The sequence below is a fragment of the Diadema setosum genome, chromosome 7 (assembly GCF_964275005.1).
Source record: "Diadema setosum chromosome 7, eeDiaSeto1, whole genome shotgun sequence".
NCBI lineage: Eukaryota > Metazoa > Echinodermata > Echinoidea > Diadematoida > Diadematidae > Diadema > Diadema setosum.
The window spans coordinates 696,953-715,567 of NC_092691.1; the positions used below are offsets into that span (position 1 = coordinate 696,953).

The following is an 18,615-nucleotide window of genomic DNA, read 5'->3' on the forward strand; positions in this document are numbered from 1 at the left end:
CAACTATGCAAATAAGTGTATTTGCCATCTAGTTCACAAATAGGAAATTGGTGTGTATTATTTTGTCGTGTATCGCATTGTATTGAAGTAGCTCAACGTATGTACGTTTACATTGATACCACGTATACAAGTACAAAAGTCTTTACTCCTTTTTTTTTTTTCCACGGAAACGATATTGAACAGAGAATCCGGCCAGAGGAAGATGTGAGTATCGGATGGCCGTATCATGATGTTTGTTTTGTTTCATGTTGTAGGTGGAAGCTCAAATTCCAGGTGTAATGATTGGTTTTTAGACATAAATCAAGTCAAATTGTCTTCCATTTCTTTTCCAGGAAAATGCAGGGTAGTCTGACAAACAATTTCTTGATTTATGGACTGAAATTGACTCGAAAAGTAGCCCTAAGACAAGACGAGATTTTGATTTCTCTATATACATGATTATCATTAGTATTTCTTATCACGTTCATGATTAAAATGTTGAGAATATTCATTCAATGACAAGTCGTGTAAGATTCATAAGCTTATATCACTCTACTAATGAATGCTTATATATTTCCACATATTTTACAAAATTTCGAAAGTGTCAGTATTAGTTTGCGAACGAAATCTAATACACTCATGATTATTCCTTTTATTTCATCTGCATATTATACCACAGATTTTACACGATTATTCACTACAATAGAATACATGTATGCACTCCAAAGTGTGTGATGTATTGACATTATGATCACAAGCTGTAATGTCTCTCTAAATAGTGTTTCTTCATTTAATTTTGAAAAGGGCCCTAATTGTTTCTTCTAACATTACGCTTTCCTCTGGAAAATTTGTTTCTCTTGTAAAGAAAAAAAAAAAACCCACACAAAAGCAAAAACAAAAAAAAACAGAATGGAACAGAGGAGAAAAGACAACATGTGTGTGAATATAATTATACTCACACCTCAATGTGTGTAAGATAGCTGGTGGGATTGCTGATCATGCAAACAAAAATATAATGTGTGTATGTGACACTATGATTGCCAAAGCATTAGCCAAGCTGCTCGGAGCTTCAATGTGCTTCACAAATATATGTCTTTGTTACGACAAAACATATAAATATTATATGCACACTTTGCTGAAGATTTTTATTTATAGTGCTGATGGTCTTCTGTAAGATATTTATTTTCTAACTGGTAAAATTTTGAGCAGAAAAAAAAAAACCCCAAACAAATCGAAGGAAAGAGAAAAAGTAGTTGATGTAATTCTGTTCCTAAAAGAATGATTTGTTCATGACAAAAAAAAAAGTTACGATGTGCAGTTATCATATCACATGTACGCAGATTCTTCATGAACTCAAATTTTGAAGAGTTTTGACTGGAGAAATGCATTTTTAATGGTATGATTGAATGTGTTTGTGTGTTTTTTTTTAACTGGCTGTAAGTATCGATCAATTATCTCAATAACTGTGATAACCACAGGAATATTTCGTGATGATTGAAGTGACATGCAATAAAACAGCCCTACACCAGGAAGATTTTGTGTCAAACTGCAATTTATCATCACACGGAATAACAATCTATAACGTATACCAGTGTTTATGGTGTGTCTGATGCTGATAGGCCACAGAAAATCCCATAAACGTTTGCTTGTTTGTTTGTTCGTTCGTTCGTTTGTCCGTTTGTTTTGTTTTAATGTCCTGTCCGAGGGACAAAGCGTTTTGCCTCTACCAGAGGGGACGAACACACTACATTGCTCAGTAAGACTCATCGGGGTTCGAACCCGAACCCGAGCAATGCGATTGAAGGCAGACGCGCTACCAACAGAACCACCTCGTTGCCCTGTTCATTTCTTGAAAATTCGGACTCGCCCCCAAAAAGTGTGAAGTGTGACAGTGTTCGCCGTCTTGTGAATGAATGTGATTTTGGATGATACAACGATGTTTAACGACTCCATTACCTGAGTAGGAGAGCCAGACTGGTTAAATCACAACAGAGAATATATAATAATAAGTTTCTCACAAGAAAGTCATGGAAATTGATCAAATTACGTTAAGTGGGTATATCTCATTGGTTTTCTAGACTAGATAGCGACCTAGTGGCGATCCGAGTCTCGATGGTCGCGGAGACGTCTCCGGGACGTCTGCCGGTGACCAGCCTGGTCATTGGGGAGTTTCGGGGAATCGAACATGTTCGATTTGTTCGGAGACTTTTTCCAGGAATCAGCGTCTCCGTGATGTCTCCTTAGTTGCGGCCAGGTCGCGAAGTCTCCGAGACGTCCCCGAGACTTCGTGGAGACCCATGGCAACCTATACACCAACGACGATGTGGAAGCGCCACGGAGACGTCTCCGCGACTGAAAAGACTTTTCGAAGATGTTGCGGCGACATGACGGCGTGGCAACGTCCAGGCGAATATTAAGTTGTCACCTTGTTTGGAAGCGTCTCGGTCCTCTTTCGAGCTTGTCTCAGCGACGCCTCCTCCAGTGAGAAATAGACCCTATAGTTCAGGGGTAAAATCTTTGACAAATGAAGAGAACCTAAACTTTTCGGGGATACAATGAGTACCTTTAAACCGGAAGTTTATAATGTCATGGCTAATGGCCAATCATCGATGGAACCCATGCATTAGCTGCATTTCTAACCGAAATCACAAATGTACATGTATATAGTTAAAACTCTGCATGTTAATGCGTACAGTACAATGACCATGCACTTCATTAAAAAAGCTACAAGTAATAATAACATCACTTGTTCAATACTAAGAATTTACTTCAAACTTTTTGGGCGACACTGCGTATGTCATTTGTATTTAATATAAAAGAGATAACCGCGAAACATAGATAATGTATTGGTAATCAACTTCTTTTATTCAGTCTACACCAGTGGACTTTAATTGGGACTCATTAGGTAGGTAACCATGGTAAACAATGACTATTTTCCTGTCTCTCACATGGTCTCACCGTTTACCTTCCAGTATATAAGAAAGTTTATGGCACATAAAAATTTACCTGATAGTTATATCAAAAACTCATTTGTCTGACATAAACAGAACAAACAGAATATATACATAAAAAATCATCAATCGATTCGAGTCTATCGATCGTTGTGTGCTCCATCTCTTGGGACCAAATCGATTGGAATTCATCATATACCACAGTCATTCAGTTTACTGGACAATCCACTGCAATCATCTCAAATGTTTCTGATAACGCATTTATCCTCACGAAATTTCTTTGTTGGCTAAACATGCAAGATTTTTTTTTTTAACATCAAATTATGGAATTTACAAGTGTTGTACTAATTCAAAAAGAGTTAAGCCCATCTTGCATGCACTTCAGAACGCAGGGAGTTTTTTATTTTTTGTTTTGTTTTGTTTTGTTTTCAGAAAAGCAAAGATGTGTTATGTACACCATTACATTGCCGACGTGGGCTTTGGAAAACTTGGAGAAGAAAATTCCCGTTATCATCGATAGTGTTTCTTCATATTAGATGAACTGGGGAATTTTTCCCATGCTTGAAAAAGTATGAGGACTTTGGTTTACATTTGTTTTTCACTGCAACATGTAGATAAAATTGCTTGCAAGCTCATAGCACTTTGTGTACATCATGGCCTTGACCGTATTATATTTTTATCAGAAATTAGATGTTGACATTACGTCTTTAATAAAAGACGAGTGTCAAATTAAAGTCCGTCTAACTGAGGTATAAACTTTTGGGCTTGATCAGGTAGATAATGATTATGAGTGACTATTTGTGTGCGTGCGTTTGTATTAGTATAGTGGGCGTATATGTGTGCAATTATCTGAAAGATTTGTCGTACTTTGTTCTACGTGTCTTTATTTCATGTGTGCCTGAGTGTTTCATTCCATCCCACTGAACACGAGTGATTGGCCGACGGGTTCAAGACGACCTTACGTGATTGCAGCACCCACCCTGCATGATCACAGAAACTTGTCACGTTTTCCACGTAAACTCCGATCTCATTGTGTGATAGTATTCATGATTCTTAAATTAACAGATAAAGGTCAACCTCCCATAGGTCGACAGGAAGTTGAGAATGAAGTTTAAGATGTATTCCGTATAGAGAAGTTTCAATGAGTACAAAAATGTTATCAGTAAAACTTCAAAACTCCTCTCTAGGAAAGAGATCCTTAGCTTGGCACGTATACGATAAATCTTCGACAATATCCACTTCATACGATCAGATTGGCGTTATGAGTGGATGGGATGTCTGTTTCGTTCATCTTTCGCCATATAGATTATGTCTCAAAAATCAATATCATAAGAATATAGGAACTAATTCTACAAAATCAGTTTGATAGAAATGAAAAATTGTGCTCCATCTTAAGTTTGGACCTTGCATGCTTTTTACGAAAAGCATCAGCTTTAAAGCGAACGAAGACTTATTGTAACAATGTGTAGAATAAACAGAGTAGGCCTAATTCATATAATAAGCCAGTTCGGAGTTCCAGTTTGAGCATGAGCAGAAAAAGGTCATTTGTACCGAGAGACAGGTTGGTTTTTAATTTCACCGAGATAAGCATCTGTAATGCTATATGATTATTTATGGTCCTTATAAATGGTGCTTGCCACTACATCCACCTGACAGAAAGCCTGGTATTTGGCATTGTTAACAGAAAAAGTGTGTTAATGTATTCAAAACAGCACAATGAAATAGATGCTTCCCAAAGTGTTGATTGACGAACCATTCTGGTCACTTCATCTACACAGGTTCATTCTTTGTTAGAATACGAGTTCCATAAATTGCTATGTTGGGCAAGCTGCTGCATTATGTCGCTTTGAATTGAGTGAAGTGCCTAACCACCTGAGAAAAATGAAAGGTCATTTGTACCCATGCGCACATGAGCTATCTCCGAACTGGCTTATGCTGTTGCGGTTCGATGGTGTATCAAATAAATTTGCTTTGTGTATATTGCCTTTGCGGAAGAATATTAACCCGAAATTTAAAGTTTACTCCAAAGGACAGCGACTGCCGAGAAGTGCTGAAGAATCTTTGATACGAAATGATTTTGTTTCACGTGACAGCAACGGAAACTTTGAATATTTTTAAGCACGAAACAGATGGCTGCGTGTCAATTCCGAAGGACTAAAAGCAATGAGAATAGAGTGTCTCGCCTGTAAAGGACACAACCGCTGCAGCCAAAGCTATAGGGCTCGAATCAGGAACATCATAACTGGTACTCCGTGGTTTTATTCACTGAGCTACATCAAATCCGGAAATATTAACGCGCAAGTTCATCTTTTATTGCAATAAATATTTTAAACAAGTTACATAGGCCGATATTATATGCGCGGAATAACATATCACTGTTTTTAGTGTTGTATTCATTAACAATAAAACAGCTAAGCAAATTCATTTTGTAACTGGAATGAAACCTTGAAAGATTCCTTGTTTACCCAAAAAGTCTTTGTGGGCAGAGGAACGGTCTACACACACTCTTTACTCAATGCAGTTTGACAACCTGTTGTATCTGTAATCCTTGCAATAATACCTATTCCGGGCATGCGCAAATTACGTGGTCTCCTTTTCTCGACAATAATTAGATACGTAAGGACGTTATCTCATCGACCGTAAACGGGTTAGATGCAAAGTAGTCTTCATGGTCGATGAACTTTTGAAGATTTTAGTATTATACTATAGTATCTGACATAATAACTAGTGCTTTATCTCTTCTCGAAGGATCAGACTGCTAAACACAAACACTGTGGATAAGGACAGAATTTACGTTTCGTTTGAACAAAACAGTATATGACAGTTAATAGATAAAACACGAGTGATCTAAAAGACGTTCAGTTAGATAGCAAGTCTGCAAGAATTTATTAAAAGTGTGTAAATGTGAAAAAAAAACAATAAAAAAAAATGGTGGAGATAAAGTGAACAAAAACCTAAACAAAAATATACGAAATAACACATTGCTGGGCTGTCACGAACTCTGCCATAAGACAACTATTGAGGTGGTTATTACCCCTGGGTAATTTATTGGGCCATGTCAATATGTACACGACTTACCTTCTCTGAAGTCTTGAGCAAATATTCCGCGAGATATATTCAATATCAAAGGTTTGATCGATCCAAACAAAACTCGTGTTATTGACTTGTCAACTCTGCTTACTCGCACTTCTGTCAAAGTTTGTTGGACGCGAGATTGTAGCAGGTATATAGGGGGTTGAACCCGTCAGAAGACAGAAAAAAAAATCTAGACCTACAAACTTTGTTTAACTGCTAGATGGGGTTCTCTCATGATTGTGTTTGTTTGATCACGTTGTGCTCAATTGATTTGTGCTAAGAAACGGACACTGTACTATGCATTTCTAAGAGAGTGTATAAATGCTGGTAAAGTTTCTTTCTAAATACACATTTTCCTTTGCATCAAATTCTATTGTTTATTTTTTTTTTAATCTAAAATTAGATGTTAAAACTTAAACGTCAAAGAATCACGTGTCATACATTTTTATGTAAAACTTTCAGCGTGAACCAAAGCAATTTTGGCATGAGAAATAACATTTGATTTGAATTGAAGTCTCTTTTTACCTTCAGTCAAGTCGTATAAATAAGATGGATTTCAATATACATCCATTTACAGCGATGGATTGTATTCATTCCATGACAATGCAAGTTTAAATGGCGGCACTTTCTACAATAATTATTATTTAAAACGTAGAAGAATTTTATCTGAAACAGCTTATATACTTAAATGGCAGCATAGACAGAAAAAAAAAAACTCGAGGGAATATACCTCGATGTTTTGATGTGCTATTTTCTGTTTTTAATCGGAGAATGGATGTTCATCCATTTAAGATTTTACTTTTTCTTGTCAATTACCACATCTAGTTCTTGGAGTAAAATGTTTAGATGCTTCAATTCCTTAAAATACAGCGCCGTGTTACACTGATATTAACTGGTATTAAACCTAATGAAACTGTCGATGTTTTTCCTTTTAGATGTATCATCCTGGCGCGGCTCCTTCCTATAACTAACAAATAATCATCATAGAGTTCGAAGTTCACTGAAATATTATGTACTCATGTAAGCGTTATTGCTTTGTATTACTTATATGATATATAAGATCATTTGATTTGAATTGAATTGAATTTAAAAAGAAATTCTTAGTGAAGAGTGAATCCCAAAAATAGATAGGTAACTTGAGCGAATGTAGCAGTATTAGGAGAACAAATTAGCGAAGTTTGAGGAAAATCGGACATTTCGTTTTAAAGTTATGAATTATTATAAAGTTTTGGTGCAGCCTCCGTTGGATGAGAAGATCATACAATACTTTGCGACGTCATGTATACGGACAACAATATGAGGAAAATATGAATAAGATTCAACATAATGTTCTCATGTTTCTAGCATAATGGAAGAACGCCTGATTTTCAGAAAACAGGGGAATTGATATTAAACTTAACAATATGTCAGTAAAATCAGGGAATGTGTATTTTTCATTAAAAAAACGAAGTATTTTGTAATTCGCTTTATTACATTACATGTATTTACATCGTTTTACATAAGTGACGTCACAAACAGTAGTAGTCCTCTCATCCAGCGATGGCTGCACCTTATAAAAGACCATAACTTTTTAACGGATTGTCCAATTTTCTTCAAACTTCGCTGGCGTATTTAGCGTTCTATTAATTGCTGCATTCACTCAACCAATATGTATATCTGAGTTTCTTTTCCCTGTAAATGTAAACCTATCAGCAACTGCATGCACTCAATTATCAAAGGTTTAAAGACGAAAGACAGAAAAAGATAATCGTCAAAACTGACCAGCCACAAACTAGGCATCAGTCGTCGTGTTGCATTTATTTCAATTTGCCCCCGTTTTCACGTTATAACGTGGTCTGCAGCCTCGGTAGAACATTGGTGTGGTACGGGGCACGAGGTACGAGGTACGAGGGTTTTCCTGTCTTCGGCGGCGGAGTGCTGCGATGGGCGGGCATGCTTCTTGCTTTAATCCTAGAATGGAGTGACCGCTGTGTGTGCGCATGTGTGCGAGTCTAGGTATCAACATAGATGATGAGTCTTTGTCATTGCTGAGTCTAAATATTCTTCGTCTTAAAAATAACCAGATAAGAACAAGAAAAAGAGGGGGGGGGGGAAGAAAAGCAGAGATGAAGGACAGGGGGGGGGGGGAGAAGGGGAGGGGGAGAGAAAGTTAAAAGAGATTTGGGACAAGTTACATGATGATATGTGCTCAAATCATAAACGGAAGGCACAGTCATAGTCAATGATGATAATGCTATGAATTTATGTCTGAGATTGCTAACGTTTTGATCCTCTTACACACTGCTAAAATTCAGGAGGAAATCCACACAGACAGAATACATATCAATAAGTCCTCGGAGAGAGCAATTGCCATCCAAGACAGTTCGTTATTCCGAAAGTTTCGTTACTCACATAAGGAAATAAGGTTCGTTATTCCGAAAGTTTCGTTAATCACACAATGAAAGAAGGTTCGTTATTCCGAAAGTTTCGTTAATCACATAATGAAATAAGGTTCGTTATTCCGAATGTTTCGTTAATCACACAATGAAATAAGGTTCGTTATTCCAAAAGTTTCGTTAATCACACAATGAAATAAGTTTCGTTATTCCGAAAGTTTCGTTAATCACATAATGCAATAAGGTTTGTTATTCCAGAAGTTTCGTTTATCCCATAATGAAATAAGGTTTATTATTACGAAAGTTTCGTTAATCCCACAATGAAATAAGTTTCGTTATTCCGAAAGTTTCGTTAATCACATAATGAAATAAGGTTCGTTAATCACATAATGAAATAAGGTTCGTTATTCCGAATGTTTCGTTAATCACACAATGAAATAAGGTTTGTTATTCCGAAAGTTTCGTTAATCACATAATGAAATAAGGTTTGTTATTCCGAATGTTTCGTTAATCACACAATGAAATAAGGTTCGTTATTCCGAAAGTTTCGTTAATCACATAATGAAATAAGGTTCGTTATTCCGAAAGTTTCGTTAATCACACAATGAAATAAGGTTCGTTATTCCGAAAGATTCGTTAATCACATAATGCAATAAGGTTTGTTATTCCAAAAGTTTCGTTAATCCCACAATGAAATAAGGTTCGTTATTCCGCAGTCCGTCATTCCTAAGAATTCCGAAAGTTGGTTAATCCGAAAATGAAATAAAGTTCTTATTCGGAAGGTTCGTAAATCGGAAAATTATTATAAAAAAGATGTTCGTAAATCCATAAGCTCGTAACTCAGAAAAAGAATAAGGTTCGCAATTCTGAAGGTTCGTTAATGCATTCCTTCTTTTCATTTTCGGATCAACGAACCTTATTTCATTTTTTGGATTAACGAACCTTTTCCTAATTTTCCATTTTCCATTCCTGAACCTTTTATTACAACAAACAAATTGTGACAGTTTATCAAAGTTCCCTCTGGTTACTTTTAAATGATATTGCCAACAGGTATAGCAATTAAATGAACAAACAAATAAACGCGGCAAAAACATTGCACGTTCGAAGTCACTTATGGCAGGATTACTTACTGTCTATACATGCGCGTTTCTCCAACATAATATTTCGTTAACTTGTACGATTCAACACTGAGTAAAATCATTCGAAACTTGAATGCATTTCAGGTAGCATTCTTTCTCATCTTGGGAGTTGTTATACTTAAAAAAAAATGATACAGAAAGTATTTGCTCTTTAATCATTAATCGAACTTTTCTGTTGAACTTGAGAAGTTCACTCACAAAAAGTCATTAAAGCAAAAAAAAGAAGAAGAAGAAGAAGCTAGGCTAATATTAACAAAACGAGATGATGCACGTGCAAGAGCGAAACCATTTGCTCAGATTATGATGAGGTCGCAATTACAGTACAGGTAAATTAAATGTCATTGACTTTGTAATCATTGTGACTTATCTCAAATGACGACCTATATCATGTTTCATAAGTGGTGAAGTTAATCGAGAATTGTTTCAATATCTTATTTTAATAGTGTCAAGTGTGTGAAACTCCAGTTGCTTGTGGTTGGCTCGTATCTCTAGTTAACGATTAAACAATTCTGGGAGTCACAACCTTCCATTTTCAAAGAGTGTATAAGTACACCTTCGAAACAAGTGCAATGTTATTAAAGGGCAAGTTATAAGGACTTATTTTTCATCATTTATAAAAAGGTAGTACCTCTAAGCACTACTAAGAAAAGAGGAAGGAAAGTGAAAGAGCGAGTTAAAGGGAAGTGTGTGTGTGTGTGTGTGTGTGTGTGCAAGGAGGTGAGTTTTTTTTTCTCACCTCCAGTGGTGCGTGTTTGATATCCAAACGATGAATTGAAGATTGCTCAAATTGGTTTTCATTGAAAATCTTGAACTGTGTTTATAAATATTGCTTTCTTCTCTAATGCTTTTAAGCACTGTGAGCCTTATGGAAAGAGTGTTCCAATCTTAAATTGTATTGTATTATATTGTATTGTATTATATTGTATTGTATTGTATTGTATTGTACTGTACTGTATTGTATTGTATTGATTCATATCGTATTGTATGTTTTATATTGTAACAAAGACAGCAGAAATTTATAATGACCCTTGGTTTTATGTAGGCGGGTTCATCTTTCTAGTTAGTCATGGCAGATTACCCATAATCGAAATGTTTAACGTCGTCTGAAACAAATCCTTTCATTAATCATGTTTACTAAAATGTATCAGACACTTCGAGTAACTTTCTAGATAGTAAAGCCCTGTATGACGATAGCAGTGAAGACAATAATGATAATGGTAACTTTAAAATATGATGCAATAGTTCAAAGTAGGACTATGTCACGTCACTGTTAATATTATCATCAGTGCTGGAATTATATCAATGTGACAGTCATCGTTAGCGTTGTGGTCGTGAGCACCATTATTGCATTTGACATTACTACTTAGTATACGTTTACTTCTGTACAACTACCATAATGTAACTTCTAGAACCTGTACAACTCTGACGATCTGTCTATCTAAATTTCCAGTTTTTTTTTTCTAAACAAAGTCATTTGCATCAAAACAAAATGTCTAAGGTTTGTGTAAAAGATGATATTATGATATATATGAAGTACACCACACCTTCACATAGCAAAGCTTGAAGACTACATGGCATAACACTGAAATGTCAGTAATGTTCCCAACAGTTACATGCAGACTTTCGCAGAAAATCATGAAAAAGGAAAGCGTTAAATGGAAAGGCAAAAGTGCAAGGTTTGGGGTATAGGATGGTGAATCTGAGATTCTCAGGATTTGCCATGAAGGGTGGGACGTTTTACTTTCGGTATTTTTCATCTGTAAAGGTCGACAGTCTTTATTAGGTTCTAAACCATGGCCGGTAAGAGTACCTTAACGGAACGGGATAGGCGGTATGGGCGTGGCTTGACGGGAACGGATTAGGCGGGCTGGGTGTGCAACGTTGGGACTGCAGGCAGACGACCAGCTCCGTTGAACTTCCATAAGATAATGAGGCGGGACACGCTGCTGAGAAGACCGGGAATGTTTGGTAGCTGCATGGTGAGGGAGGGAGGGAATGGAACGAGACGTCGCTACAGCATGGTATATAAGGTAAATTTGTGGTACATCTTATGTTTTATAATCTTCCGTCAGTGAGGTGCTGTCTTCGCCCCCACCCCCACTAGATTAATAAAAAAAAAAAAAAAAAAAAAACCCGAAGAAAATGAAATCAATTCAAAGGCTTCATTGACTTCAGACCATTTCTGCGGGCTGGTTCCAGTGTTCGTCCCATTTGTGACGTCAAAAACTCACCACTTATCTATCTGTACATTCAGTCATATTTTCATAATCACATAATAACCGGAACTTGTACTTGGAAGCCCTCGTTTAAACATCTAGTACATGTATATAAAGTATTCTCTAAATTTGGATATCGGGATATGTATCACAAAATTTAGGTTGATGTGACTGAATTCTTCGTTTAAAAGAAACATCAGAATATCCTTCGAGCTAAGCAACGTCGAGATAAAAACAAACAAACAAACAATGATTTCAATGAAATTCAAAGAACGATTTTCACTTCTAAATTTTTATCTATGACTGTACGAATTTTTGGGTGAAATCTTATAATGAAATCCGGGCATCTGGCAATGTCTGGAGCCCTACAAAGGGTATTGCCACTTGCAATGTTTGAAGAAAACAGACAGAGAGACAAACAAACAAATAAAGACAAAAAAAAGCAAATTTCAGCTAATGACATGTAATGACATAATCAATGTAAAGTCATGCTTCCCGGCCCTCACGGAGTAGGCCTACTCTAATAGCCGATGCCACGGGAAGAAGAGGGGTGAACTCACCGCTATGAAGGTGTCATTGAGTAGAATACCATAGGTTAACCACAAACTGGAGGAACACAGGGTAGCGAGCGACATCGATACTGAGATCGTGCGTGCTGATTTGACCCGGATGCAGTACACCTGTCACGGACAAGAGGTCAGAGAACGTCACAGATTTCAAACATTAACTATACAACTGTACTATTATATAGGAATAAATTAGAATAACAATAATTATCATGGGAAAACAACAATGTGTGTTTTATTTCGTTGTCGTTGAGTACCAGATTGACAGTCAAGCTTGTAAATCTGCATGTACTGCCATTTTTTTTTTTTTTTTTTTAGGTGCCTAGGTAGAACATTGCTAACACTTTTGGTTGCTACATTGTGGTTACAAGAAATGTACACATAGCCCTATTATACTGCATATCGTCATTTTTATCAATTCTGTTATAATCATTCTTGTTCTTATTATTACTAGGAATATAACATAATAATGATTGTGACTTTTGTATTTTTTCATTAGTTTTGTTTTACTATGATTATAAACATTATGTTAGTCATTGCCATCATACAACATAATCATGAGTATATCAAAGAGGAAGTCCAAACGATTTTGTAATTTCACAGCATAATACTACAAAAATTGACAGTTCTATATCTGTGGAATTTATTGTGCTCCTTGAGCACAGAGACCAACACTGAAAAATCTGAAACAAATTACACTGAACAAGGATGATGACATAGGGGGCTCACATACTTACAAAAAAAAAAAAATGTAGCAATGTTATTTCATTACAACACCGCTTGCCTAAACACGTTCACCTGTGTAGAATTTATGCATGCCTTCTTACAGCTTCTTTTCTCTGCTTCCTTGAGCAAGCCCTCTTGAGCAAGCGCCCCACTTGTGACAGTAAGGTAACGTCTAAAAATGCAATCTTATGGTAATTATGCCCAAAACATGTTGGTTTTGACATGTTCCTTCTCCTCCTCCTCCTCCTCCTCCTCCTTCTTCTTCTTCTTCTTCTTCTTCTTCTTCTTCTTCTTCTTCTTCTTCTTCTTCTTCTTCTTCTTCTGCTTCTTCTATGAGGACCTGGTAACGAGTCACTCAGTTGACCTACTCCTGACTTGGTATTCTTAAAGGGTTCTTAAAGGGAACCCAAACCAAAAGAGCAATGTAGATTGAGTGAAAGCAGCAACATTACTAGAACACATCAGTGACAGTTTGAGGAAAATCGGATAATCGATGCAAAAGTTTTGGTGTTGGAACCGCTGGATGAGGAGACTACTAGAGGTTATGACGTATGTGTGGACGACAAGATAAAGAAAATATAAAGAAATTGATGGCATAAAGATGATTAGTACTCACTATGTCGCACACTGGTGAAATGTACATAAGGATAGTCACGATGCTGGCTATGAGGCCGACTTGTTTACGGGAGGACGCCCTCGTCGGTACGAATTCGGACACGTAGATGTAGAGGCCCACCATAAAGGCTATGCCAGCAATGGTCAGCTGAATAGGGCGTAGCTAGTGGCAATTGAACAAATTATTAAAGCTTTTAATCTCTTTTTATCAATTTTATATTCTCTCATCTCTCTCTCTCTCACCCTCTTCTCTCTCTCTTTTCTTTCTTTCTCTCTTTGACCCTCTCTCCAACCTTCAGTCGACTGATCGAGATACCTTTTTTCACATTTCTTATACAGAAACCCATACAATTTTGTGATATAATGACACCACTGACCAATCTCACCAGATCAACTTAGTATGCTTAGAGTCATGTAAAATCGTTCAATACTTGGTACTGATTTGATGTTGTTTGCGAATGCCAGGAAACAAGACGCAAGCCCTTCTTAAAATGTTGTCAAATTAAGTTAAAAGGACGCAATCATCTCTATGCAGAAGATATTTTGCGCCTTTTACTCAAGGCATCACACATCAGAATGCTCAGTGTAGAATAAGCATCCTCCCTCCCCCCCCCCCTCCACACACACACATTGCTACCTTTAAAAGGAGGATTCATTTCTTCTTTTTATAGATAAAATCGGGGAATCAGAGTTTGTGAAAGATGCAGTAGGCTACTCAGAGGAAAGAGTTCATCCTAACCTTTGCTTCCCGGAAGTAGATGTAGATAGAGATATAGATGAGCTGCACCGTGAGACCCATGATGTTAACAATAATAATGGCTGTATCTAGGCAGAGAAACCCGTACCAGAGCCACATCATAATACTGTGAGGAATAAGGACAGAAACAAAGAGTAAAACACACAGACTAACACAAAACATAGGTCTATACAGATACAGACAGACAGACAGACTGAAGGACACACACAAATGTACAGTACAGTGGACTCACGTTATAACGAAGTCCTCGGGACTGGCAGGTTTCTTTCGTTATATCGAAATTTCGTTGTGACCGAACAAAATTAAACAATAAAAAACAACAACAAAGAATGGATAGTGTTGCGGTCTTAATCTTTACTTCGTTGTAGCCGGAATTTCGTTATAACCGTGTTCGTTATAACGGGAGTGCACTGTACAGGCGTGACAAAATGTGACAAGGGAGGTCATAGGACGCCAGATTTATAGAAGCTTTCGACATTTTGTTTAACAAAACTTTGTAGTCTGTATAACACATACGTGGAGTGATACAGAAATTAACATGTACGGAGGTACACTGGGCATGGGATATGAAATAACATTGAACATTGAGATGAACTGATTAGAGATGGAATAGTGTAGATTGAAGATAAGTGCATCGGTTTTGATCTCAACATAACAGTAGTGAAACCTATTTGGCGATTACAAAACATAAAGCGATATAGAGGGCAGTAGAGTAGACATTATGATTGGTATGATTATTATACGAACATAGCAATAAGTTGAAGATTAAGTAATGACAAGCAGGAACTGCACTCGGATAGGTCTGTTTATATCTGTTTGCCAGCATTTATTTATATGTGACACGAATCATGCTTATTGAAAACAACACACAATACTACATTGTCAAGAGGAAATCACACTTTACTAGGATCATTGGAGCTACACACGTTTGTAGCTCCATGCTAGGATCTAATGCTAATAAATGAGAGAAGTAGCGTTATAGAGCCGGATCAGCTATGGAGTAATTGGGTGCAGTAAGACGGTCTTGAGGTGTAATGATGAAACAAGTGGGATTTATTGAATAAAACAAAAAAATTTCATGGCTGGAAACTTTGCATGGCGGTGATAGTTATGACTAGCAGGTCAAAACAGCCGAATTCAAGAAGAAAAGGACATACGTGTTATTATGTGAATAAACGCAATCTATTCTCAAAGATGAAATAACGTGTTTTTTATACTTTTATTGTGTTTGTTTGTTTGCTTGCTGAACTTACTTGACTGCTGTGGTGATGAAGGGAACAAAAGAGATGTTTGATGAGGACCTGGACCGGAAGAGGAGGGTGCATGTTGAGCTGAAAGGCAAACAACAATAAGAACAACAAGAATAAATCCATGAATAGTACCTAAACAACGATCATGTTTGAAAACGCGTGAACTGTCATTTCACCTCCGTACATGTTTGTTTTAGTGCTTGATGTGACAAAAAGACAGGAGGTGATCGTAATAGGTGTAGAGCATATTCATTAAAAAGGAAAGCCACCCACAAAATAGATCAATTCCGATAGAAAGACCCCCCCCCAAAAAAAAACAAAAAAAAAAAAACAAAAAAAAACCCTGATAAAATCGTATAAGAAATAAGGAAAATATGACATTTTGAAATTTAACCTTTGTTTTTTCAGAAAACATTTCTTTACCAGTCATTATGAATATTCAAATGGGCGGACGCCCTCACAATTTTCATGTACTAGTATGATATATGAAATTGGGAAAATTGTTAATTTTCGCTCAAATACAGGTAAAAGCATATTCCCATAACAAAATATATCAGAGGTAATATATTTGTTCTCTTTTGTCTTGAGTGGCTTTAAGGCAAGTTTTGTGTATTTATACAGCTGAAATAATATGATTTTAGTCATATATCTGTTATGAAATTAACAAGATATTGTGAGAGCATGACATCATCAACTTGCTAATTTGAATATTCATAATGACTGGTCAAAGAAGTGTTTTCCGAAAAAAAAATAATCTCAGAATGTCATAACTTCCTTATTTCTTATCCGATTTTAATCGTTTTTGCACTGATCTAGGTTACAGGGAATTTCTTTCTCTTTCTTATGAATTTGATGAAATTTTGGAGTGGATTTCTTCTTTAAGAGAAAATACTTTGATATCACAAGTATGATTCCAATCTTTTAAAACGTCATACTATGAAGCAAAAAAAAAAAAAAAAAAATCCTGTAGTTCGCATTGGCGCGGGGGGGGGGGGGGGTCTGTTGGACAAGAATGGCAATAGTACATAAAATTGTATCTTTGCTGTCAACTGAGTTCGAGCGCATTTTTTCCTTCGATGTGAACAGACCTATGGTCTGTTGGAATGACTTTGGTGTTCTTTCTCCTGTCCGGCATTCTTGCCTGCCGCTCTGCGGTCATTAGCTTCTCCTCCCTTGACTTGAGACACTGGTTGATAAGGTACTCCTCCATTCTTATCCGGTCAGTTGGAATTTAGGCTCTCCCATGACTCTATGCTGATGCAAGAGCGGATCCATCATGCATTCTGTAAAGAGGGACGCCTTTACAAAATCATTTTTATTAGATATCTTTTGTTTCCAATGAAGTATCGCAGTTGAGGTTGGCCGATGCCAGCTCTCCGTGTTGACATGATTTGCAGATGATGTGTTTGTTTGTTTGTTTATTTGTTTGCTTGTTTTTTTGTTTTTTTTTGTTTTAGTTTTTTTTTTTGTTTTTTTTTTTTGTTTTTTTTTGTATGAGGCCATCCTTCATTCGATTGACATGTCCCAGCCAGTGCTGTCATCTGTGTAGTACTGTTTAAGCAGGGTGAACATGATAGGAAGGCCAGTAGGGCCTACGAGCCAAAACCTCGGTATTTGATACATTGCACAATGTTTTGCCAGGACATTATGGCCATGGTGCGGCGAACGGCTTCTCAGATGGAAGATGCAGCCGCCGAGTGCTGATGGCATGGACATTGTACACTGCCATCTAGGTCTTGATCATGTTATGAGTTCATGGTTTTTAATCATATTTATACTGATAATCGTAACCAATAGGTATTACAACGACAAAGATGGCAATCTTCCTGCTTACGTTACAGTCCCTGTAACAGGGCTCCACACTAACTTCCTTGTTTGGTGGCCCGAAAAAAAAAAAAAAAACAACAACAACAACAACAATAAAAAGCATTAACTCACTGCATGCATTTTATGCATTTCCGGCGCAAAAAGTTACGAATTTATTGACATACTTAAAAAAAAAAAAAAATGGTGGCCCGAGGCGGGCCACCAATTTTTTTTTTTTTTTTTTTTTTTTTTTAAATTTGGTGTCCCGATTTTCATTTTTGGTGGCCCCCCGGGCCACCGGGCCACCATTAATGTCGAGCCCTGCCTTTAATATTGATTGAATACTATATCTAGATGATTAATAATAAAAAATAGAATACCATTACAACAGAACACACATACGTTTTGAAAAGATGAATCTTTCCGATCAAGATGTGAAAGGGAAACATACTCACATGCCGGATAAATACATGTAGACCGTAAAAATGACGGTCAACCAGGATAATAAAAACAACGGATCCATGGTGTCAAAGTCAAACACTTGAAAATTGTGCAATGTGCTTGGTGATCCGTGTACTAGAAATCTTTCTGAGTCATAGCTCAAGAATCCTGGAGATAAATCCGGACTTTAAGCCGGTGTTATTTTCTGAAGTGCCACGCCATCTCGCCTTGATTCACTGCGAAGGTGAAGAATGCTACTGTCTCTGCAAAAATTTCACTTTTATAGGAATGATATGTGAACTGTGTGTTGATTGTCTCCTCCCAACAGACGTGCGCGCACTAACTCAGTATCGCGTACTACGCCAAAGTTGGTTATGACGTAATACATAAACCTGTCATTGGAATTGCATTCCTTGTAAAGATGATGACGATGAAGAGGTGTTGTTGCTGTTGTATCTATCACAAATACTGTATTAGTGAACGAGTATCACTGTGCAGCCTATAGGGTAGGCCTACATTGTAATTCTACTCTTCTGAGATCGATAACGGATTTATTACATTTTAGTGTAGATACATTACATTTTGGCCTGTGTTTAAAAAAAAAAAAAATCGGAAAATATTTTGATGGATTAACAAGCAGAATATTATGATGTTGTTATATGAAAGTCTGGTATCATATTTTCACCCTTCACTAGACCCCCCCCCCTTCTTATTCCCCG

The 18,615-nt window shown here is 36.8% G+C and overlaps 1 protein-coding gene across 3 annotated transcripts; it reads right to left on the reverse strand.

Annotated features, from left to right (window-relative positions):
• Nucleotides 1-1,814: 1,814 nt before the first annotated feature.
• On the reverse strand, nucleotides 1,815-18,183 carry LOC140230870 (sugar transporter SWEET1-like). 3 transcript variants are annotated; one of them, XM_072311015.1, is made up of 9 exons: nucleotides 17,911-18,183; nucleotides 16,738-16,932; nucleotides 15,653-15,730; nucleotides 14,382-14,505; nucleotides 13,644-13,805; nucleotides 12,296-12,415; nucleotides 11,330-11,491; nucleotides 7,767-7,996; nucleotides 1,815-1,953 (listed from the first exon to the last, which is right to left on the reverse strand). In XM_072311015.1, the coding sequence occupies exons 2-7, from the start codon at nucleotides 16,857-16,859 to the stop codon at nucleotides 11,378-11,380; spliced, it is 720 nt and encodes a 239-aa protein (XP_072167116.1). In that variant the 5' UTR covers nucleotides 16,860-16,932; nucleotides 17,911-18,183; the 3' UTR covers nucleotides 1,815-1,953; nucleotides 7,767-7,996; nucleotides 11,330-11,377. The 3 variants fall into 3 exon arrangements, with proteins under 3 accessions (XP_072167116.1, XP_072167115.1, XP_072167117.1); XM_072311014.1 differs by having other exon boundaries at nucleotides 1,822-1,953; nucleotides 7,767-8,053; XM_072311016.1 differs by lacking the exon at nucleotides 16,738-16,932 and having other exon boundaries at nucleotides 1,825-1,953; nucleotides 7,767-8,053.
• Nucleotides 18,184-18,615: the final 432 nt, after the last annotated feature.